Consider the following 22,197-nt stretch of genomic DNA (forward strand, 5'->3'; position numbering starts at 1 on the left):
CTACTCATCCTCGTCACTGTAGCACGAAAGCAACCCTAGACCACATGTAAACAAATGGGCTTGGCTGTGTCCCAATAAAAATTTATTTATGGACACTGAAATTTTAATTCACACACGTTTATGTGTCACAAAACATGTTCTTCTTTTGATTTGTTTTCAATCGTTAAAAAATATAAAAACTATCCTTCTGTCACCGGGCTAAGCCATTCTTAGCTTATTCTTGGCCGGTAGTTTGCCAATTCCTCATTCAGCGTCCAATATTTCTCAAACTGTGTTTCCTAGGGTCAGGCTGGGTTAAAGAAAGTTAAACCCACGCCTGGCCCCCTGCCTCTACAGGGTACTATAGGTTTCCAAGAGGGGCTAGCACATGCCAGCCTTCTCTAATTTACTGACAGTGAAATCCCTAGTTTCGTGGAGAGTCTTGCAGACAAGCATCCTTCAGGACTAGATTCTGTGGAACATGCTTTGGGAACACTGCTCCAGTCTGCCCCTCATTCTACAACCAGAGAACTGAAGGCGGGAGTGCCTTGCTAGTTGGACACATGGCCAGGTCTCTCTTTTTTTTTTTTTGTGGTACGCGAGTCTCTCACTGTTGTGGCCTCTCCCATTGCGGAGCACAGGCTCCGGACGCGCAGGCTCAGCGGCCATGGCTCACGGGCCCAGCCGCTCTGCGGCATGTGGGATCTTCCCGGACCAGGGCACGAACCCGTGTCCCCTGCATCGGCAGGCGGACTCTCAACCACTGCACCACCAGGGAAGCCCGAGGCCAGGTCTCTTGATGGCACTGGTGTTCCTGATGCTGCACTGACGCATCCCCTGGGTGACCCCAGGCAGAGCAGCACTGCTGAGGCTAGACCACAAGCACACCAGGGCTCCCATCCTTCCAGACCTGGCCATGCACAGCCGCTTCCTTATTCTACTTGAACCTGAGAAGGGGCACATTTTGGTTGAGTGATTAGACACCTGGGTGGCTGTATGTCAGGAAACACTCCTAAAATTCTTGTCCCTGACCGATTAAAGGAGAAACATATCTTGGCCATCCTTGGCCTCTGGGTTACGGTTGCATCATTAAATAGGGCTTAATTTTTGAGTGATTTTAGCAGTAAGGAGACTAGTGTACTCTGTACAGTAATAATTGGTTTACCTGTGTATAGGGGTTACAAAGCACCTCTGTGGCACTTTTGCATTTACTCCTTACGCCTGCCCTCTGAGGGTGGCGGGATGGGTTTTTGTTTGTTTGCTTGTTTTAATTTTACGGATGCAGAAACTGAGGCTTGAGGTAGCTAGACACCCTGCCCCTGGCACATCGACAGCGGCAGAGCTAGAACTCAGACCCAGGTATCACCTCACCTCAGAGGCTGCTTTCTCCATTGCCGCATTGTCTCAGAGTGAAGGGTGACTAGGCAGTGAAGCAATTCTGTAGGACAGCATGACCAATTTCCCTTTCTCCACCTCCCTCTTCTTCCTCTGCCCCTCCCCCGCAGCCCCCATATATAGGAAGCTCCACAAAGCCTGGCTTGCCTGTGCACCTCTACTTTTGAAGCTGCTTCCATAGCTGGAACAGGAGCCTTCCATTCACAGTTGCACCCTGATCGCTGAATGGTAGGGGCGCCTGCCCAACCCTCTTCCTCTACAACAGGAACCAGCCACCTCTAAACAGCAAACCCTCAAGCATCACTTCTAGGACCTGAGGTGAGTGATGGGAGAGTCTTGAGTACTTGGCTTTGAAGCCTTACACTGACCGCTGCCCTACTGGGAATGGGGGCTGGGGGATGGCAGAAGCCAACTTTTCCAGTGTTTATGTAAGGGCGAGATCTACCGTGAGGCTGAGCTGCTTTCTTGGGTTTAACACCCAGAAGAATTTAGGCTGGAGGAGAGGAAGGCCAGGAGGATTATGAGGCCTAGAGATGAATTTGCAAGACAGGCTGCAGATCCTGTGGAATTTGCAAGAAGGGTATGGAAAGAGTCTGAGTGAGAGGCTGAAGCACAGAGCTGCATGACAGGACAATGGGTGCTGGCTCTGGGCCCACTTCTCTGGCCCATGTGTTGGCAGGCACTCCAGAGACAGGCCTTCTCCCCGCTTCCTGCCCAGTTTAGGGGTGGAAGACTGAGTGTCCTCAGGTGTGAGACCAGGGCCAGGAGAAAGAAAGGGAGGGATGGACTGAGTTCTGAGGAAAGAAGGAAGGAAGAAAAGCAAAGGACAAAGAAATTAGGGAGAAGAAATCTCTGCATACGATTATGATAGACAGACAATGGGGTTCCCTTCCTCTGGCTTGGGGCTCTTCACAGAGTCTTTCAGTGGAAGGTTTTATAGGTGATTCCTCTGGAAATCTGATTCCTCTTCTTGTTCAGTTACCTGAAAATTTAATTCTTAGAGTCGAGAGCCAGTCCGTCAGTTGAGGTGGCATAGTGAGTATGTGACCGTAACCTATCAATCCTATCAGTCCCTCCCTGTGGGTCAGGATTAAACCCACGGCTCCTCATGAGTCGGAGGTGGCCTTCTCCTGGGGGAGGGGAGAAAGACCTGTCCACGTGTGCCCGGTGACTTAAGGGCAGAACTCAGACAGGCAAACGCCTAGTTAAGCTCTCTATCCTGCTGAGCTTGGGCTCCCTATATGAGTTCTTTGGCACATTGTAAAAGAGTGAAGAAATGGCCCTCCTCATTTCTTCACTCTTTTTGGTCAAATTCTGACTGGCAGGTGGTTGGCTAGAGTTGACTATAACAGAGCAAGGAAGGAGGTGCAGGGGGTGTGTGTGTGACATGGATTGGGGGGGGCGCAGATAGTGGGAAAGCCAGACCAATGGGTATGAGACCGAGTGGCAGAAAGAACCTTGCCCCACCCCAGGGCACCTCAGCAAGGCCACATGTTTGAATTATTCTAACACCGGGAAGCCACTCTAGTTTCAGGTTTCCCATCTGTGTGTCCCCGAGGCTGGCCGAGGCAGAGCCAAGGAGCATTACTCTGGGGTGTACCCCTCCTGGGGCAGAGGGCCTGCCTCAGAGGGATGCCTCCCTTTCTTCCAGCAGGATCGCCCCGCTCCTTCCTCTGCTGCAGATGGGCTCTCCTGTGCGCATGGCTGCCCTTCCCTGCCTGAGTCTGATCCTGCTTCTCTGGAGCCAGGGGCCAGGGGTCCAGGGCCAAGAATTCCAATTTGGGCCCTGCCAAGTAGAAGGGGTAGTTCTTCAGGAGCTGTGGGAAGCCTTCCAGGCCATGAAGGACATTGTGGTGAGTGAAGCGCTGCTCTGAAGCCAGCCGTGGGGGTGATTCCTTTTGCAGCATGATCATCATTTCCCTATCTAGGAACTCAGTGAAATCAGACGTATCACGAGTCTACATTTCCTCTTGCCCTTGGGGAAACGGAGGCTCAGAAAGATGTGGCCAGTCTGTAGGAAAAGAAACACAGCCCACGAGGAAGAAAGAAGGGAGCCCGATTCATTTGAGCTTCATCTATGTCCCAGGGTCACACGAGACTCCACCAATGGGAAGTCATGGGAAATCCTTCGAGACCCACCAGAGTTTTCACCTACTGCTTTGCCAGCTCCTACTATCCTGTTCCCACCCGCTTAGGCCTTGAGTAAAGGTCAAAGAATGTTTAATGCTGAGCTGGGAAAGAATGGTTAATAGAGCTTGCGACATGTAGTACTTAAAGGACAAACCACATGCAAGGCAGAAAGAAGGAGTTGATGAGGCAGCTAGGGAAGAGGGGAGGGTGCTGCATTGGAGACAGGGCACCTATGTATGATCTTGACCTTGAAACCAAGCCGTACAGCAACCCCTACCTTCGCCCCCATCAGTTTCCTTATTTGCACAATGAGGAGGTGGGACAAAGGAGCTCTAAAACTCCTTCCTCTCAAGCATTCTTTGGCTCAAGATTCAAGAACTGGGATGAGGGGTGGGCTGCAGGGGAAGCTCCAAGGGGCAGCCCCCCACCCCGCCCCAGAATATGGGGGTAACATCCCATTCCTAGTGGATCTTAAACCACATGGGCTTATTTCTTCCTGCCTCAAGTGACCAAAGGGATCAAACAGGTCCCTCATCAAAGCTCTAAGAGCTCCTGGGATTCCATCTGCCCCTGGGGGCCAAGATTGGTGATTTTCTGGGCCTGGAACCTTGTACCCCTACCCCAGGGGCCAGCTCAGCATGGCCTTTCCTGGGTCCTCCCTCTGGCCTCTGAGATCTCACAGACTGGATAGGGGTTTGGGGAAACAGCGTGTATTTGCAAGGTCGGTTTCTATGCTGACCCCCAACCTGGAGACATCTGTTCTTTCTTTCCCCAAAGCAAGCTCAGGATAATATCACGAGTGTCCAGCTGCTGCGGAAGGAGGTTCTGCAGAATGTCTCGGTAATCAGATGCTGGGGAAGGATGGTGCCTCCTCTGGGTGGCTGGTCTTCTATGGGTGACGCTGAGGGGTTGTCTAGGGGAGGCTGACAGAGGACTTCACTTCTGCCCTGGGCTGAGCCTGCCCAGGACAGGGCTTGGTAGTGAGCCAGAGAAGTAATATCTGGGGTTGTCATCTCAGTATCTGGGGCATGTGAACATGTGGCATGAGGAGAGGGGCGGGGATTGCGGCTTGTAAACCTCTGTCTCCATTTAGCCAGAGTTGCCATCAGTCTAGATTTCTCGCTTTTGTCGGCCCAGTGAGCATGTGCTTAGGCCACTTCCATGCCCCTGCTTTTTTCTCACCTGTTACTCATCACCCATCTAGGCAATGAGCAGAGACGACTGAGCCCTGATCCCTGAGAGATGCTGAGCTTCCCTCTGTGGCACTTCAGAGGGCCAGTGTGCAATCCCTGTGCTCAGGGATACTTAGTTTTCTTTTCTCCTCCTTTCTTCTCCTTCCAAGCCTTTTCCCTGCCAACTCTCAACCAATCAAGATCTGGTGCTTTTCAAGGTCCATCACCGCCCAGAGCTATTAGAGAGGCCATGTGGTATAGAAGAAAGAATACTAACCAGATGGGAGTCAGGAGTCCTGGGGGCTAGGCTGTGTCTGCTACTGACCGGCCATGGGACCCTGGGTGAGTCCCCTCTTTCTGGGTCTGCGGTTCCTCCTGTCAAACAAAGGGGCCTGGAGGCTCCTTAAGATCTAACGTTTATCAGCATCTCCTAGAGGATCGCTGCCTCTACTGTGCTTATCTTGCCTTGCATGGCACGTGAGTGGTTCATCCAGGGCTGGGGTGGGCAGAGGCCTTGGCTCCGCAGTGACCCCGCCCCTCCCCAGGAGGCTGAAAGCTGCTACCTCATCCATGCCCTGCTGGAGTTCTACTTGAACACTGTCTTCAAAAACTACCACGATAAGGCAGTTGAATTCAGGATCCTGAAGTCATTCTCTACTCTGGCCAACAACTTTATTGTCATCGTGTCCAAACTGCAACCCAGTGTGAGTAGAACAAAGCTGGGACTGAGGCCCACAGGAAATGCTATGTTTTCAGAAGACTCATCTTCCCTTATTTGGCCCTGGCTTTTATTCCACGACAGGGAGCTGCAGGTGTCATGGAAAAGAGCACAGGCTCTGGGCACCAGCAGTTCTGGGCTCAAATCAAGGCCTGCTTCTAACCAACTGGGTGTCCATTTGCAAGGTGGTTCACCTCTCTGAGCTTTGGTTTTCTTATCTATAAAATGCTGATAATCACCCCTATGTGGCAAGACTACTGTGAGAATTAAAGGACACAGTCCCTGCTGCATGGTGGGAGGTCAGCATTGGCTACCTTGGGGACACGGGATTTGGAGTTGTCCTCTTAGGCCTCAGGCACCCCTCTGGCATCATTAGGAAGCAGCGGGAGGCAGCTCGCCTCTGCTCCTACCCGACACTTGGCACACTTTTTTTCTGTTATCCAGCAGGAAAAGGAGATGTTTTCCATCAGTGAGAGTGCACGCAGGCGGTTTCTACTGTTCCAGCGAGCATTTAAACAGGTAATCAAAGCCAGGAACGGAGAGCTGCCCCGCTGGAAGTAGACTAGCCTGAAGTGTCACACAATTGCTCCTCAGGGACCGAGTGCAGAATCCAGTGCAGCTGACTCCACCTGGCTGGCCCCAAAGCCACCTGACTTAGCACAGCTGTCGCTGCGTCAGTTGCCATATCCTCTGCATAAATACCACAAATGGCAGCCTATTTTTCTGCCAGTTTTCAAGTTAAAGTGCTATTATATTTCCCTACAAGATGATTTCACTACCAAGGACATTCCCAAGTGAGAGTTTTATGGGTACTTGAGGTGGGCGATTGGAGTCAGAAGTGAGGGGGAAGGAAGGGAGAACCCCCGAGCACAACACACATTGCGTGTTTTCCATGATGTTCAAAGGGTCTAGTCTGTGAAAAAGAATTACGGGAATTATGTTGCCTTTTCCTAAATTAAGACAACAAAGAAAATCCGAATTTCATACCCAGCTCCCCCGCAAAGCAAATACAATTTTGATCATTTTTTGAGGAACAGATACCCCAGTTTATAAATAAGTGGTGAAGAGCAATAATATACAAGGGAAAGGGGCCACCCGGGCCTCAGTTTCCTCATCTGCACAGTGGGCTCAGGGGATGGACAGAATCCACCCTGCGCTGGGATTCTGATTCTTAGTGTCAGGGACTCCAGATGCTTTTCCCTTACTCCTTATCCGTTGCCACTCACCAACCCACCCGTCCTAACCTCCGAAGCAGACAACACTCATAGACGGGGAATAATTGATGGGTAGGTGACTTTGTCAGAGGCCATCCCAAAGGGGACTCAGCTCATGATTTGGAGTCAGACCGGGTTCAGGTGTCGGAAGGAAACCTATTCTTGTGGCTAACATGACAGATCTTCAACTCTCCTTTCTCTTTAGTTGGACAGAGAAGCAGCTGTGACTAAAGCCTTTGGAGAAGTGGACATTCTCTTGACCTGGATGGAGAAATTCTACCAGATCTGAAGGCCTAGGCCAGGATACCCTCCTCGTTCTCTGTGTCATTTCAAACAAGCGTTCGTCCCCATGATGTTCTCTGGGTGCTTCACATCCTTGACCATGGGCCCCATCCTTGGCACAGGCTTATCCTCAAAGACTTCATTCTTTAAGGGACCCCAACAACAGTTGTGGAAGGTTCCCTCGGGTGCTGCGAATAACCTACAAAGCAGATTCCTATATTTATTACAACGCTATTTAATTCCTATCAGTGTTTTAACCGACACCTTATTTATTTGTCAGAATGAAAGTTCTGTGAAGGCAGCAAGGACAGTGCCCCACGCTTCTCTCTGATCCTCCACAATCTTTGCCACCACGTGGGGTAGAGGATGGGTGCTCAGTAAATGCTTAATTGGATTTTTTTTAACCTGTCTTTGAATTGTTGAGGAACAATGAGGGATGTTGGGATGTGAAGTTGAACTTTAGGGCATGGAAATCACATTGTCATGACACCTGCAGGGGTCGTACACAGAGCACTGGGATGAGGGGGAGGGCACTGGTTTGAAATATAAATGATAAAAGATATAATGCAGGGGGGTGACCAGAACAAAGCAGACTCTCCCTAAACACTGCATTTCTTGCCCACACTCCCCACCTCACTCCCACCATCCCTGCCCCTTGGGTACTCTCTTTCTTATCCTACTCACTCGTCCCTTATCTGCCACTTGGGAGGGTGCCAGTGTCAAGCTGACCTCGTGGATGGTGTCATCATACCTGGATGACAGGTATGATGGTGGTGCGAATATAATTTAGGGTTAGGTTAGGGTTAGGGTTATGTGTTATCCCATCTGTGATGACATTCCCTGCTCATAAAAAGCAGGCACCTCGGGAACCTTTCCTTTCTATCACTGGACCAGTGCCCAGAGAAGCTGAGTTGTGTGTCTGGGAAAGGCCTTCTTCCTAAAAGCAAGACGGGACATTCTCTAGTCTCAAGCTTTGACTGAACTTTGTAGTTGATTGCAATCCAAACATATAATGTCTGCCTAACTCTGCCCTTGTTCAGAACACTGAAGAGGATGAATGTACGTAGGAGGTGGGATGTCTCTTCTTCCATGACGTGAGTTCTCTTGCAGAACAACTGGCCTTCCAGGAATCCCATATCCTTGTTCTCCCCCACCTGGCTATAAGCCACCTGGACTGGCAAAGAGAGGAGGTGCATTTCTGAAAGCAGAGAGATGTAATGCCTTTGGATAGCTCAAATAGACCAAGGCTAAGATAAGTGCACACATTTCAGTGCATGGAAGAAGGATAAATAGATGACAAAAACTATTCTATTTCTGAAAGAGGGCGAATGCTGGAGTCAGGGTACTTAGGTGCATCAAGGGAGGAAGACTTAGAGTAAAGAGGGTATCCACATATATCACTAGCACTAACAAGCATGGTTCTGAAAATTTACAACCCTTCATCACATCAAAATAAATTGCCCTCATAGGACTCCAGACAAATAGAAGATCACTGGTAAATGCCAGCCCTAAGATCTGGGCAAAGAGGTTGTAAGGGGTGTTTCATAACAAGGTCCCTTCCTAGCTCAGGGCTGAAGCATGTCCTCACAAAGAAGTTCAGGCACCTTCTACTGGTGGGAAACCCAAGACTGAGAAGGGCTTTCAAAGCAACAGCTATGCCTAGGCTCCAGTCCATGTGGTCTAGATCCAGGGCAGCAAAGACCGCGTGATCAAAGACACTCTGCAAATCCCACAGCCTGTTGCATGGCTTGGAAAGGAAGCAAGTGGCATCAGGACAAATGCTCTGCATTCCCGGAGCCCACCTGAAAACCACAGGGGGCTGCAAAAGTGTCCAGGAAGAGCTGGGGGAGGGGAGACTGAGCACTGCTCAGGGCAAACAGACAGGGATGAGACTCGAGGTGGGACGTGGGAGTAATGAGGGTTCTGAAAATGGATGGAGCGGGTGTTGGAAACCAGCATAGAGACAAGACTCATTGGCACCAAGGTCTGGGCCCAGGGGGACAGCTGGAGAGCTGAGTCAGGCAGGGAATATTGACGTAGTCATCGGAATGCGTGTCCTCCATCTTGGCAGCAGGCTGGTGGTAGAAGCTCACATATTCACAGCTGATCTTCACAGATGGGGCATGGAGCCAGGGAGTTTCCGACACCTGGGAACAACCGGAGAAGCATCACTGGATCTGGGTAGGGTGATTGTAGCATCGACAGCAGGCAATGGGGTGGGGTGGGGGGGAAGCATGCATGTGGTTGCTGTCTTCTAGAAGGCAAAACACAGAGGTGGTTGAGCTCCATCAGGTGGCTCAGCCCTGGGGATTTTCAGGGTGGCGTCTCAACCCCAAATAACTGGAAAACACTTAGATCTAATGTGACAGGAAATGCCTTAAACGGGGCTCAGACTAAAATCATGTGACTAAGCACGGGTCTGAAGGAGAACCAGCTGCTGGAGGAGTTTCCCCTCTGGGATTAGATGATGTGACTTGTGGAATAAATATGCATCTTCTCAGGGACTTATCAGAAGTAGCATGAGTCATCCTCTGCACCTCCATAGGGCTTTTATTCCATGGAGAGCTTGTGACGTGACATGACAGTGCATTCCAGGAAGGAGCCGGCTGGTGAAGCAGAGGAAGGTGGCAGGCCATGTGGAACTCCGCTTCCCCAGAAAGAAAGTTCAGGACCATCTGCCTTCAGGACGGATCAGTTCTCGGAGGGCAGGGCTATGCCATGACTCTAACACGGCACAACTATTGTAACATCCACCCAGGAAGGCTGCAGTAGGGAAAGTCACACATTTTTGACACAAGTGCTGAGAACCAGAAGTTCAGCCCCCTGAACACAGTAGGCACTGAGTAGGTGCTCACTGAAAGGAGCTGTTACTTTCTGTACTTTACCAAGTACAAGCTGAGCAGCAGCTTGCTTCAAAAATATATCTCCCACTGCCTGTTACAGTTCATCATTTGAGATTCATTTGGCTTAAAAAATTTTAAAACGTCACTCCCTGTGAAGGCTTAAAATACTCAGTCATTAATCATAGGCACCTTGTTGTCAACTTGCTCCATCAAGATTTTTATCCCTGATAGTGGGAATGTGAGTTTCAAGCAGGGAGGAAGGGTAAAATTTGAACAAGGTACTGGGCCAGGTGAGGGCATGTGTGGTCACAGAGCAGTTCCAGAGAAAAGGGCTGAGGTAAGTGTAGAATAGATGGGCACCGCTGGACCTACCTAAGCTACTGTGAACCTTCTCCAGCAGGGCTGAGGGCAAGCTCAAGAAGCTGGGCATGATGGGGGCAGAGCTGTTGCTTGTTGCCGGGCATCACTCTCCCCCTTGTAGCAAGGCACGGTTACCGAGCCAGGGATACATTATTCAGCCTCCCTTGAAGGCAGGTGTGACCACGTGACTAAACTGTGCCCAGTGGGATGCAGGGAGAAGTGATGTGTGAAATTTCAGGGTCATGGTCTTAATAAAGCGACTTTCTCTTTCTTCCTCCCATGCGCTGGGATGCAGACATGGTGCTGGTGATTGAGCATTGACCACGGAAGGATGGAAGCGGCAAGACTCCAGGGGGTGGTGCAGCAACAGGCAGAAGGCATTTGAGTCCCTGGATGACCCCATGGCTCAGGCCACCTCCTCCTGGCTACCTGCCAGGAGGCTTCCATGTTGTGGGCCGTGGTTTAGGGTTTACTGCACTAGCTTAGCCTACCCCCTAATTAAATCAGGGACACTTGCCACACTTAGTTTTTACTGGTTCCTGAAGTAATAATGTTTCGGCTATGGTAGGCTGCTTTAGAGAACAAAATGGGAAATTTGGGAAAACAAACACGAATGAATAGTTTAAAGGTTTTTCACACATCTGCCAAATGGCAGATTTTTTCTTCAATAGAAAGATGAGAAGAAAAAAAAAGAAAGAAAGATGAGTTCCCTATGTCCAAACCTAGATTTCAAGAGGAATCTTCTTCATCCAAAGTGTTGAATCTTATCTACGTCTCTAGGCCAGGCTTAACTGCCTTCAGTGATGGGTAAACAACCTCCTCTCATCTTCGAGGGCTTACTAGAAAGTACTTCCTCATATTAAGGTGAAACTGGGTAACTTCCACCCCCTTAAGATCTCCTAGAAATCGAATCTTTTCCACGTGAAAGCCCTTCACGTATTTGTAGAGGTACCATCTATCATCCTCTACTAAGCTCCCATTTATCCCATGAGAAATGCTTGGCTAAAAGCCGTGTAACTAAGTCTACCACAATTGTTGCGTAGTCGCCTACTGACACCATCAAAGGAGGAAACTGATACCAGTTCCCAGACTCAGGGCCCGGGGAGCCGCTGCGAAAGCCCCCGCCCCCCAGCTAAGCCGAAGCTCCACCGACTGCGCTCAGGTCCAAGCTCAGGTCTGGGGCCGCCCATTAGGGCCGCAGCTGCCAATCAGGGGGCGGGGCGGAGCTTACCTGCGGCGGGGCTGGGGGCGCCAATGCTCCGGGGCATGGGAGAGGTGCCGCCCCTTCACCTAATAGGAACCGGGAGGGCCGACATGAGGGCGGGGCCGAGGATCCAACCCCACCCGCAGCTCTGCCGGAAACCCGGGGGAGGAGGAGCCGGCCGCGCTGCACGCGGCTGTTCTGAAGGCGGGTTTTTCTGGCTCAACCTCCGCGCCGCGCAGTGTCTGGCTGCTCCAGCTCGCACGCCCGGCCCGTCCCGCTCTCCCCCAGCCCGCCTCCCTCTCCCCGCGACCTGTCCCGCTCTCCCCCACCTGCCCGCCTGCTCACCAGCAGCGTCCACCCCCCGAGGGCGCCGAGGGCAGGCGCTGTAGACGTTGTTTTGGGTGCGTGGCCGCTGCGACACGCGTGGCCGCTGTGACACGCGTGGCCGCTGTGACAGGGGCCGCTGTGAGGCCTCCAGGGCGCGCATCCTCACGGCCAGTCGGCGGACCCGTCTGGAGAGAGCTTCTCGGTAAAGCCACAGGGAAGGAGAGAGGAAGAGGGCGTCAGAGGCCCATGGGCACCCCCTCCCAGTCTTAGAAAACTAAAGGCTGTCTGTTTGCCTGGTGTTTGGCAATGTCTGACGTGTGGGTGCTTACTGAAGACCAAAGGGCCCAGGCCGCGCTCCTCCCCGCCCCCATTTCCAGACCATTGAGCCCCGTGCCACGTTCCCCACACCCCAGGCTGCTCGTCTAAAGCGCCTGAGTGTCCCCGGGAGGTCAGAGGGATCTGAATGCGCTGGGATTTGGGGAAGCTCGGCTCTCGGAAACTTAGCCTGGCGCCCTCACCTTTCCTCCTCTGAATGACCCTCTTCGCCACCAGCCCCAGAAGTGCCAGCAGGATGAGACCCAGGATGGTGGGGGTCAGGATGTAGAAGCCTTGGTCTTCCATCCCAGACACGGGGCCTGGGCCCTGGTTGAGTGAACTGAGGAGGGAAGGAGGGGGAGAGAAAAGGGAGAGGTCAGGAAGGGAGGGGGGTAAGGCAGCACGCAAGTAGCCAACTTTTTTGGAGGTAGCTCACAAGTTTGTCCCTTTGTTAACAGAATTCTCACCCTGGACGGTGCAGGCCTCTTACCTCTGCCTGTGAAGCCTGGTTTGGTGGTTGTAGCTGGCCGTCTGGAGCCTGAGCAGTTCCTCCTGTGCTGAGGTTTTTGAGGCTGTGGCAGATGGCAGGAGGGTGGTGGGCTGGGCAGTTGCTGCTGAAGATGCCCTGTAAACTCGAGGGCGGTGGGTGATTGAGGTGGTGGGGGAGGCATGGTGTGCTGGAGGGGCCTCGGTCCTTTGAGCTGGTGTGGTTACTACAGAACACAGCAGGAAGAAACTCTAGTCTCCAGCAGCCTTGGGCCAACCATTTCTTTCCAGAACACATGCTTCCCTTTTACCTAGACTACCTTTGTTCTCACAGTCCTTGTCACCTGAAATGCCTCCTGAGCATGCCATCTGCATCTAGTACGTTCTGTCTATATTTGCTTCAAACTCCATTTCCTACAGAAAGTCTTCTGTGACTTCCCAGGCAGAAGAGCTTGCGCTCCTCTAAGCATGGACAAAACCTTGTTTGTAGTTCAGTTCCCACTCTGCCTTGTGTTGTATCTATGTGCTTGTCTATTCTCCCCCATCCCACACCTGTCAGTCACAACCTTGAGTATACAATGAGCTCAGTTACACGATCCCTCTCTCAATGGCCAGCGGTCTTTTAGTGTAACAATATTCAATTAATGTATCTACCTCACAGGGCAGATGTGAGGATGTGATGTAACTATTGCATGTCAAAATGCATTTAAGACAGGAAAATGGTATAGAAATGTAAAAGTATCATTAGTATAATCGTGATTGATCTTGTTATTGTAAAATAGAGCTGTTAAATCAGTATGCCAGCGAATGGTAGACAGCCCTATGGGGAGCAGGAAGCAGGAGGACCTCTGGCTGGGAAAGTCTGCCCAGTCTTGGTTTCCCGCAGTCATTCATAAAAGAGCTAGATTTTGTGAATGGAGCACAAACTTCATTACATGTGGTGCCACCTGGTGGTGATGGGTCATTTCTGCAACTAGTGCCAAGTGTGCGTGCTGAAGGATGGGCTTGAAAGACTTGGAATGCAGATCTCAGGGAGGTACCCCCTCCTAAGGCAGGGAAATACACATCTGAGACGCAGCTCTGCTCTGCCAACCATCCTACGAGCTGAACATGTACCCCCTCCTCCATTTTCACAATGCCATAGAATCTCCCCCACCTCCCCTACCCTACCTTTGGGGAACTGACCTTTGGATATGAATTCCAAAGAACTGGCATGTTCGGGCATCTGGAACCAAAGAGGCATACGCATTTGGAGAAATCTGTTAAACCATGCTGGAGGCTCAGGCATTGGCTCTTCTTCCCAGAAAGGCCCGTAATCTACCGGAGGCAAGAGGAGTCCATTGGTGGTCTCTAGGACGAGACTGAGGCCTGAGGAAGGGACTGCTGCTATGAGCTGAGGCTGACTCAACTAGGGCAGATGGCAGTGAGGGGATGAGGGCAGGGAGAAGAAAAATAACCAGGCTGGGGGCTTCCCTGACAGAAATCCTCTTTCACCCTAACCCCGTCGGCATTCCCTGCAAAACCATCGGAGACCATTGGGAATCTAGGTTGTTGAATTAGTGCTGTGTATGTCTGAGGAAGTCAGTGGAGAAAAGAAAAAAGGAAGGATTCGGGAGAAATAAAGAAAGGATCAGATCATAAAGTAACAAATTTGGCCATCAACTGTGAAAAATGATTGTCTTTCCTTTATATTTATCCCTGATATCTCTCACGGGACAATTATGGTAATAATTATGTCCTTTTGCTTCCAATTTCCTTCAGTCTCAGAGCCCCTCCTCAATCTCACCCCACACTCGCCTCGTGCCCTGGGTAGGATGAGTAAAATACCACACAAGGAGAGCACCTATCCTGTCCCTTTCATACAGTTTGGATAGAAAATTTGGTGGACCGTGAAGTTCATTGACTCTATGAGGTTTCGACTCTACAGATCCCAATTCCTACTGGACTTGCTAATATGGGAATAGTGTAAGAGTGTGGGGACTGCTGCAGTCCCATTGTCGTCCCAGCCTTCCTGAGTGGAAACGTTTTCTGGGTGGCCAGAGCCTCCATCGTGTGGGGCACCTACCACTGTGAACAGACAGGGTGACCTGCTGGGTCTTGCCCCGGTCTGTGTCCATGCCTGCCCCACAGGCATAGACCCCGCTGTCACTCTCGACCAGCTCTGTCATCTCCACCAGGAACAGATTCCTGTCTGGACACAGCTCCAGTGTGACTCGATTCTTGAATTCCTTCTTGACGAAGTTCCTATTGGACACCACGGTGGCGCATCCTCCAGACTCAACAATTGTCCGGCACAGATATATCCTCACATGCATTTCAGGAAGCGGGCACTCGATGACAACGGATCCTCCCAGCATTCCCTCCACCTTTACTTCTGGAACGACCCTCAGGGCTCCAGCGACTGCAGGGAGAGGGAGTTAATGTAGAGGAAGCCCCATCCCCAGCCACATCCCCAACTCCAGCCCTGTTTCCAACCCAGGCCCCAGCCCAGCCTCACACTCATCCCTATTTCCAACTCCATCCCTGTTTCCAACCCAGGCCCCAGCCCAGCCTCACACTCATCCCTATTTCCAGCTCCATCCCTGTTTCCAACCCAGGCCCCAGCCCAGCCTCACACTCATCCCTACTTCCAACTCCATCCCCATTAGCAGCCCAAGCCTCAGCCAGCCCTGAGCCTCAGCCCTCTCATGATCTCTAGCCCTGGCTGCATCCTCAGCCTCTTCCCATCCCCAACCCTATTTATATTCTTGGTCCAGCTCTATGTCCATCCATAGCCCTATGCCCAAGGCTGAGTCTCTCCCCAGCCCAAGCCTTAATGTAATCCTCAGCCTTGTTACCAAACCTGAACCCATATGGACCCAGACATCAACCCCCTGAAAGTACAGTCAAAGCCACTACCCCACTCCAGGGGGAGAGAATGTGCCACAGTGATCCCCGCAACCAGCCCATGATCCCTGAGTGACTTCAGGGTGGTGTCGGGAGGCATGGTACAATTGGCTCCAACAGGTTTTCTGTCTAGTTTTGTTTTGCTCAGATCCATCCAACCAACCAAAACAACCATTCACCTCCAGTTTTTTTATTCGATCATTCAACAAGTATCAGTTGAATGCCTTCCATGTGATAAGGTGCCTGGCATCCCTCCCTCACAGAACAAATCATTTATTGAATGATACAAATGGACGGCCACTATGTGACAACAGAGTATAGTAAATCCCACGGCGTAAATACACGAGCCCCTTGGAAGCAGCAAGCAGGGGCGCCTGATCCAGTCTGCTGCAGAGGATGATACAATTTGACGCAGGCTTTCTGGAAGACGTGATGTGTAAGTTGTGACCTGAAGGACTGGGTGTGGACGGCAACTCAGAGAATGATGGTGTTGTCTTCACTGAGGAAGGGAACACAGAAGGAAACAAGGGTATATTTGAGTGTGTGTGTACATTGTATGTGCATTGGGGGTGGTGTGGAGCAGGGTGGAATAAAAGGGGTGGTTTCTGAGTCCCTGACATCAAAAAGCTTATGCTTTGGCTGAGAGAAGGCAGGTCTAAGCTGGAGAAGAAAGTAAGTCCAAGTATGATTAATTGTCAGCTAAGTGGGTCCCAGTATATTTCTGGGAAGACAATTCAGAGGATGAAATGTGTGTGGGGGGAGGGGGCTGTGGACTAGGGTGGAGGAGAGACCCTTCTAGACAGTGAGAACCACCCCCAAAAAGGCTGGGACAGGAGAGAGAACATGGCACGTTCACGAGGCGGGGAGGGATGTTCACAAACTTCCTGAAATTCATCCATAGAGCAAACATTAAGAATAGCTCTAGGACTTCCCTGGTGGTACAGTGGTTAAGAATCCACCTGCCAATGCAGGGGACACTGGTTCGAGCCCTGATCAGGGAGGACCCCACATGCTGCAAGCAACTAAGCCCGTACGCCACAACTACTGAGACTGTGTGCCGCAACTACTGAAGCCCATGCACCTAGAATGCATGCTCCGCAACAAGAGAAGCCACCACAGTGAGAAGCCCGTGCACTGCAACAAAGAGTAACTCCCAACTCACCGCAACTAGAGAAAGCCCACACACAGCAACGAAGACCCAATGCAGCCAAAAGTAAATTAAAAAAAAAAAAAGATTCTCTCTTAAAAAAAAAAAAAAAAAAGAATAGCTCCAAGGAGTCAAGGAAAGAAGTGGGGCTGGAGCCTCCTAGATGAGCAGAGAGAGTCGAGGAGGATGTTCTGGGGAGAGGGAAGAACATGGACAACAGAAACAACCATGGCAACATGAGATGGGGGTAGAGGAGGCTAGATAGGGGCTAGCTGGGGACATTTACAGGAGTATGTTACGATCTGAAAGTGTAGCTGGTAAGTGTGGTGGGGAGAAGAGGGGCCCACCAGACATGTATGATCTGACATGGAAACCCTTCATGAATAACCCAACACTGCTTTAAATCCCCTGGAAACAGACGTGTGAGGTAGCTCTGTGACTGGAACGTGCCAGTGGAAGGGTGACCCATCAAAGGACAAACACCCAACCAAGGGGATAGGTGAATCCCCTGTATGTCCAGAAGGACCATACCTGTGTGTAAAGCCCAGCACCTGAGAATGAGCATGCAAACATTTTTGGACCAACCCAGCCAGAAAAGGGCATGCCTGCTGCTTTCTCAAGGGTGAGATGCTGTAAAATGGGCAGGCGCAAGACAGAGCAGAGAGGGGTCATCACCTGTGCAGATGCCTCCAGTGGCCTCTCTGCTCAGCAATGAGCTGCTGGTAACCCCCTGGCTTGCCCAGGTCCTCTGTTATGGACTGTATGTTTGTATCTCCCCAAAATTCATGTGTTGAAACTCCAACCCCCAAAGTGATGGTATTACAAGGTGGGGCCTTTGGAAGGTAAGTAGGGTTAGATGAGGTCATGAGGATGCAGCCCTCATAATGGGATTAGTGTCCTTGTTCTCTCCGTGTGCACGAGAAGAGACCATGTGAGCACACAGGGAGATGGCTGCAAACAAGGAAGAGGGCCGTCACAGAGAATCATGTCTGCCAGCACCTTGATCTAGGACTTCTAGTTTCCTGAACTGTGAGAAATAAATGTCTGTTATTTAAGCTACGCAATCTATGGTATTTTGTTACAGCAGCTGGAGCTGACTAAGACATCCTTATCGTGCAAACTTTGGATGGATGAAGCACAAGGAAAGCTGCTGCGTACACTGAACTCTGGTCCCAAGGAAGCACTAATGGGTGAGATGAAAATGACCAGATCCCATTCTCCTTGGAGTTCATAGTAGCTTCTAACCAAAAGCAGATTTCCCAAGTAGAAAAAAAGATAGCTATAACCTCCAGGTTTAGAACTTAGGCACAGTGTGCATAAGACTCCTTTGGGGGAACTTGCTAGGATACAGATAACCTGGTCCTGCCCTTAAGCAATGTGATTATATCTGCTTAGGATGGGGCCTGTGGATCTGCATTCTTAGATAAGCATCCCAGATGCCCTTGAATTTTTGCAATTCTGGACCCCTTAACTACATTTCCAAATGATTCGGGGGAAAAAAGAAAGGGGTGGGAGAAGGTATCTAAAGGAACCAAGCTGTTTAATATTGACATTTTAGAGAGGCTGCTAACTAAGTGTCATTAATCTTTAAGTTGGTGATTTGATTTTCAGTGGTGATGGTAGGGGAAAGGGATATATGTAGCTTAAAAAGTCACTCTCAACATATAGTTGGATATAAATATCCAATTTGGAACATGGAAAAAATCTTTTTTTCATAATGCAAAATAAGGTAAAGGCCCCCAAGGCCTTGGCTGGTGGCAGTGCTCTGGGAACAGACTTTGGATTCCGTGTAGCAGTGATTTTCTAGGTGGGAAAATCGATGAGGACCCTATCAACTCAAGACACAGCAGAATCTCTGGAAGAAGGGAGCTGACCTGAGAGTTTTATGTTTATCCAATGGAGCGTGGATTTTTTTAAAAGGATGGGAAGCATCCTATGCTCCTTCCCACTTCCGCCCACACTAACCTGTGTGTGTCTGGGCCCGCTGTCTGCCCTCGGCCCTGTCGCTGTGGATGGAGTGTCCCCCTCCTCTCAAAAGCCAGTCCTTTCACCTTTATCCTGAATCCATGCCATCACCTTCTTTAGAGCATGTCTTCTGCAATCACCCCCTTTCTCTGTCTGTCTCACTGGTTCTTCTCCTCCAGCATTGCATGGCTTACACACACGCCCTGATATGGCCCATACTGGAAAAACCCTTGGTCGACTTCTCCCCTCCCCTTCAGCTGCCACCCCTCTTCTGTTCACTTTCTCAAAATCACTGAATCCACTCCTCCATCTCCCGATTCCTCTTCCACCTATATCTGTCAGAATTATGGCTCCAGTATTCCTCTGAAACTGCTCCGGTCAAGGTCACCAAAACTTTACTTGTTGCCATGTTGGATGGTCACTTCTTTATCCTTTTTTTTCTTGCTCTCCTGGCAGCATTTGGTGGAATTGAGCCTTCCTGCCTTGAAATGCTTTCCTCTCCTGGCTTCCCCGACATTACACTCTCAATGACTGTTCCTTTGCAATCTCCTGACTTATCTCTCCTTATCTGTTCACTTTAGTTCTCCTCCTCCTTCCTTCCTTCCTTCCCCTTCTCTATCAGCATTGGACCTGACGCTGGGCCTGTTCTCTTCTCTGTCCTCCTTGCTTCCCCCCACACTAGCTCATTTACTTCCATGGCTTTTAATACCAACTCTATATAGATCTCACCATAATATGGATCTCCAGTCTTGTCTTTACCTCTGGGCTCCAAACTTGCCTTTTTGACACCTGCTCTTGCACTTCACTCAAACATATAAGATATTTTCCAGACTTAAATGGCAAGAACAAACAAACAAAACCCTCTTGATTTTTCTTCCAAAGCCTGTTCCGTCACAAGCTGTTCCCATCTCCAAAAATAGCACCAACATCTGTCCAAGTGCTGAAGCCCCAGAGTCATCCCCATATTAAAGAATCAAGAATAAATTTTAGGTATGCGTATGTGTACTGGGCCACAGCATCAAGTGTATGTATTATTATGGGTCAAGGTAAAAAAAGTTTGAAAGTGTATACCCTATGCTACTGCCTTGCTTTATTACGGAACTCCACTTAGGGCCCCAGGCGATGTGGCCTATAGTCTGTGCCTCATGCACTGGGCTCTGGGACCAAGACCACCCCCACATTTGCAGGACCTGGGGCAGAAATACAAATAAGACCCAAATATCATACGTCTAAATATTTTAAAGTTAATTATCAGGCTAAAAAACTGTTGAATAAATGATCCCCCTATCTTGACAAATTTACACACTCCTTGGATGTCCACTCTAATACATGGCTGTGCAGGGAAAAATGGCTCCAAGTTTCCTGCCTCTATCCTCTGGCCTCTCTCCTTTCTGTTCTCATCCCTGGCTCCTGCCCACTCCACAATGGTCCTGGTATATACATGGGGGATGACCCAGCTTGCGTGTACAAGCTCCATCCATCTCCTTCCCAAACAGCCACCTGTAGCCACCCTTTTATAGGCCAAGGGGTCACCCTAGGACAGAAGACCCAGGATAGAATCTCACACAGTCATTGAAGGTGGTTCCAGAGACATTTGGACAGGGAATTTGAGGTCTAGAAGAGGGGGTGTGGGTGTGGGCTTGGAGTAGGCACATCCTTTGGGGCCTTGAACGCCTCACCCTGTGGAGATGGGCACAAGTGGAGAAGGACCAGGCCCAGAGCAAGGACACCTCTGGCTAGAAGGGTCGTATTGCTCAGGACAGACTGCAGGGGTACAATTTAGGTACCCTTCACTCCTAGACATTTTCCACGTCCACCCAATCCCTCTTCCCTCTCAGGTCTAAGTTTAGTTAACCATCCACTGTGATCACCTATGTCCTACCACCTCTCACAGAGTCTGTTTCATTAAAACTTCATTCCCTTGGGTTTTTAGGGATTTCCAATATTTGATTCAAAGATTTGACTTTCTTCCGAACTCCAGTCATTACAAAGAAAGCAAGTATGAATAAAAAACAACTTTGACCCCCAAGAAGCTTACCATTGAATCAATAAAATAAAGTGGACACACCCTGAGCTACAATACAAGGTAGAACGGGGTCAGCTATTGGGGTTCAGAAGAGGGGCCTGTGGAACATGTACGAGAAAGTGGAGGTTGAGATGGGATTTGAAGGACCCATAAATAGTGGAGGTGAGTGGAAGGCTATTCCCGGCAGCAGGAATGGCATGAGCAAGGGCATGGTGGCAGGAAAGTCTAGCACATGTTCAAAGAGGCGTCCCATTGGCTGGAGGTTAGGAAAGTACAGGGGAGTATGATAAGCTCAGAGTATAAAAGGGGAGGCCAAGGGCTTCCCTGGTGGCGCAGTGGTTGAGAGTCCGCCTGCCGATGCAGGGGACACGGGTTCGTGCCCCGGTGCGGGAGGGTCCCACATGCCGCGGAGCGGCTGGACCCGTGAGCCATGGCCGCTGAGCCTGCGCGTCTGGAGGCTGTGCTCCGCAACGGGAGAGACCACAGCAGTGAGAGGCCCACGTACCACAAAAAAAAAAAAAAAAGGGAGGCCAAGAGAGGAGTTTGTATTTAAGGAGTTCGATTCAGTAGGCAGTGGGAGCCATGGAAGGTTGTTGGAAAGGATGATCCTATGATCACAGTCAAGATGAAGGAAGGTTGATCTGGAGCTACAGGCTGATCAGGTTGGAGGAAGTGGGAGAGATAGTTAAGAGGTGATCCTGTGGTCTTCCTTTCCATTCCCTCTGTTATGTCTCTAGTAGGGGCTGCCATGGCTTCTCATCCTTGTAAATGTGAATCTAGAAACTACGTGAATTGGCCATTGATTAGGTCAAAGTCTGGTTGGGGATAAATAGGAAGAGGTGGTAAAAAGCTATTTTGGCATTTTACAGCTGATATCAGGGATAGTTAAGACAGAGAGAGTAGCTGATTTGGGTGGTGACCAGTGAGGAATTTGAGGTTAGGTGTTAGGCCTGCTGCATTTCTGATCTTGATGGGATATGGAAGTGGGAGTGCCCAGGAGACAGCTGTAAATTGAGATATGGAGCTCAGGAAATGGATTAGGGCTACCAAATGGGTTAGGGAGACTTCATTTACATTGGAACTTTGAAAATTCAGGCGTTAAAGAGATCCAAAGAAAGAGAATGTAGAAGTAAGAAGAAAGAACGTAGGAGGTACTTGCTTTGAGATTCCATATTAACAGGCCGATATGTCTGGAGAGGTGGCATCTTCAGCCCTTACAAGTCAACTCCTGAGCGAGCAGGAGGTGTGTCTGGAGTAGAGGGAGGCGCACTAACTGGGAGTGGGGAGGACCTCCATCCATGTCCTGCCCTAGGTACCGGTTTGCAACTAAATCCATCCAGAAACTTCAGAGCTGGAGATGCACAGCAACTCCCCTACCTGTGGCCAATTAAACCCTCATACAACGTCCAGTGTGTTTCCCCACAACACTTACCTGGCAGGAAGTAAAGTGACCAAAGCCAGAGGTCCATGGCTCCTTCCAGACCAAGGTCCCATCCAAGAGCCCCTGGAGAGGGGGACAGAGACCCACTGCTCACCCAGGAGCCCTTCACTGTTTGAGGCTTGAAAGAGATTTCTGGTGCCCACAAGGAGTATGGCTTGAAAATGAGGAAATGACAACCTATTTTATTTGCTTACCAGTTTTAGATGAAAAAGAATATACCAGCAAACCAAACAGGAAGTCAGGAACTGAGAAAACATGTTGTGTTCAGTGAGAATGGGTCACCAGGGTTCAAAGTGCCTCGAGGCAG

The 22,197-nt window shown here is 50.2% G+C and overlaps 2 protein-coding genes across 6 annotated transcripts; one reads left to right on the forward strand and one right to left on the reverse strand.

The window, feature by feature from the left end:
* Positions 1-1,516: 1,516 nt before the first annotated feature.
* IL24 (interleukin 24) lies at positions 1,517-7,284 on the forward strand. Of its 4 annotated transcripts, none has more exons than XM_033852699.2 (6): positions 1,518-1,692; positions 3,026-3,227; positions 4,282-4,344; positions 5,222-5,380; positions 5,839-5,913; positions 6,814-7,284. In XM_033852699.2, exons 2-6 carry the CDS (start codon positions 3,057-3,059, stop codon positions 6,895-6,897), a joined length of 552 nt encoding a protein of 183 aa, XP_033708590.1. In that variant the 5' UTR covers positions 1,518-1,692; positions 3,026-3,056; the 3' UTR covers positions 6,898-7,284. The 4 variants fall into 4 exon arrangements, with proteins under 4 accessions (XP_033708600.1, XP_033708590.1, XP_033708594.1 ...); XM_033852703.2 differs by having other exon boundaries at positions 3,029-3,227; positions 5,842-5,913; XM_033852698.2 differs by having other exon boundaries at positions 1,519-1,692; positions 3,029-3,227.
* Positions 7,285-8,176: 892 nt separating this feature from the next.
* Positions 8,177-22,103, reverse strand: FCMR (Fc mu receptor). Of its 2 annotated transcripts, XM_033852694.2 has the most exons (9): positions 22,085-22,103; positions 21,882-21,953; positions 14,491-14,826; positions 13,611-13,742; positions 12,430-12,652; positions 12,143-12,279; positions 11,643-11,819; positions 11,325-11,383; positions 8,177-9,037 (listed from the first exon to the last, which is right to left on the reverse strand). In XM_033852694.2, exons 2-9 carry the CDS (start codon positions 21,916-21,918, stop codon positions 8,861-8,863), a joined length of 1,278 nt encoding a protein of 425 aa, XP_033708585.1. In that variant the 5' UTR covers positions 21,919-21,953; positions 22,085-22,103; the 3' UTR covers positions 8,177-8,860. The 2 variants fall into 2 exon arrangements, with proteins under 2 accessions (XP_033708585.1, XP_073658692.1); XM_073802591.1 differs by lacking the exons at positions 21,882-21,953; positions 22,085-22,103 and having other exon boundaries at positions 13,611-13,650; positions 14,491-14,683.
* Positions 22,104-22,197: the final 94 nt, after the last annotated feature.

The sequence above is a fragment of the Tursiops truncatus genome, chromosome 1 (assembly GCF_011762595.2).
Source record: "Tursiops truncatus isolate mTurTru1 chromosome 1, mTurTru1.mat.Y, whole genome shotgun sequence".
NCBI classification, from domain to species: Eukaryota; Metazoa; Chordata; class Mammalia; order Artiodactyla; family Delphinidae; genus Tursiops; species Tursiops truncatus.

What these genes read in the sequence shown, in the direction of transcription:
- FCMR (XM_033852694.2), bottom strand. Translation starts at nt 21,918, where the DNA reads ATGGACCTCTGGCTTTGGTCACTTTACTTCCTGCCAG. An exon ending in GTCACTTTACTTCCTGCCAG is followed by an intron (nt 14,827 to 21,881) that starts GTAAGTGTTGTG and finishes CTCTCCCTGCAG; the next exon opens with TCGCTGGAGCCCTGAGGGTC. An exon ending in TCGGGGGGTGGACGCTGCTG is followed by an intron (nt 11,384 to 11,642) that starts GTGAGCAGGCGG and finishes GGTTCCTATTAG; the next exon opens with GTGAAGGGGCGGCACCTCTC.
- IL24 (XM_033852699.2), top strand. Translation starts at nt 3,057, where the DNA reads ATGGGCTCTCCTGTGCGCATGGCTGCCCTTCCCTGCCTGAGTCTGATC. An exon ending in AGGTTCTGCAGAATGTCTCG is followed by an intron (nt 4,345 to 5,221) that starts GTAATCAGATGC and finishes GCCCCTCCCCAG; the next exon opens with GAGGCTGAAAGCTGCTACCT. An exon ending in TGTCCAAACTGCAACCCAGT is followed by an intron (nt 5,381 to 5,838) that starts GTGAGTAGAACA and finishes TCTGTTATCCAG; the next exon opens with CAGGAAAAGGAGATGTTTTC.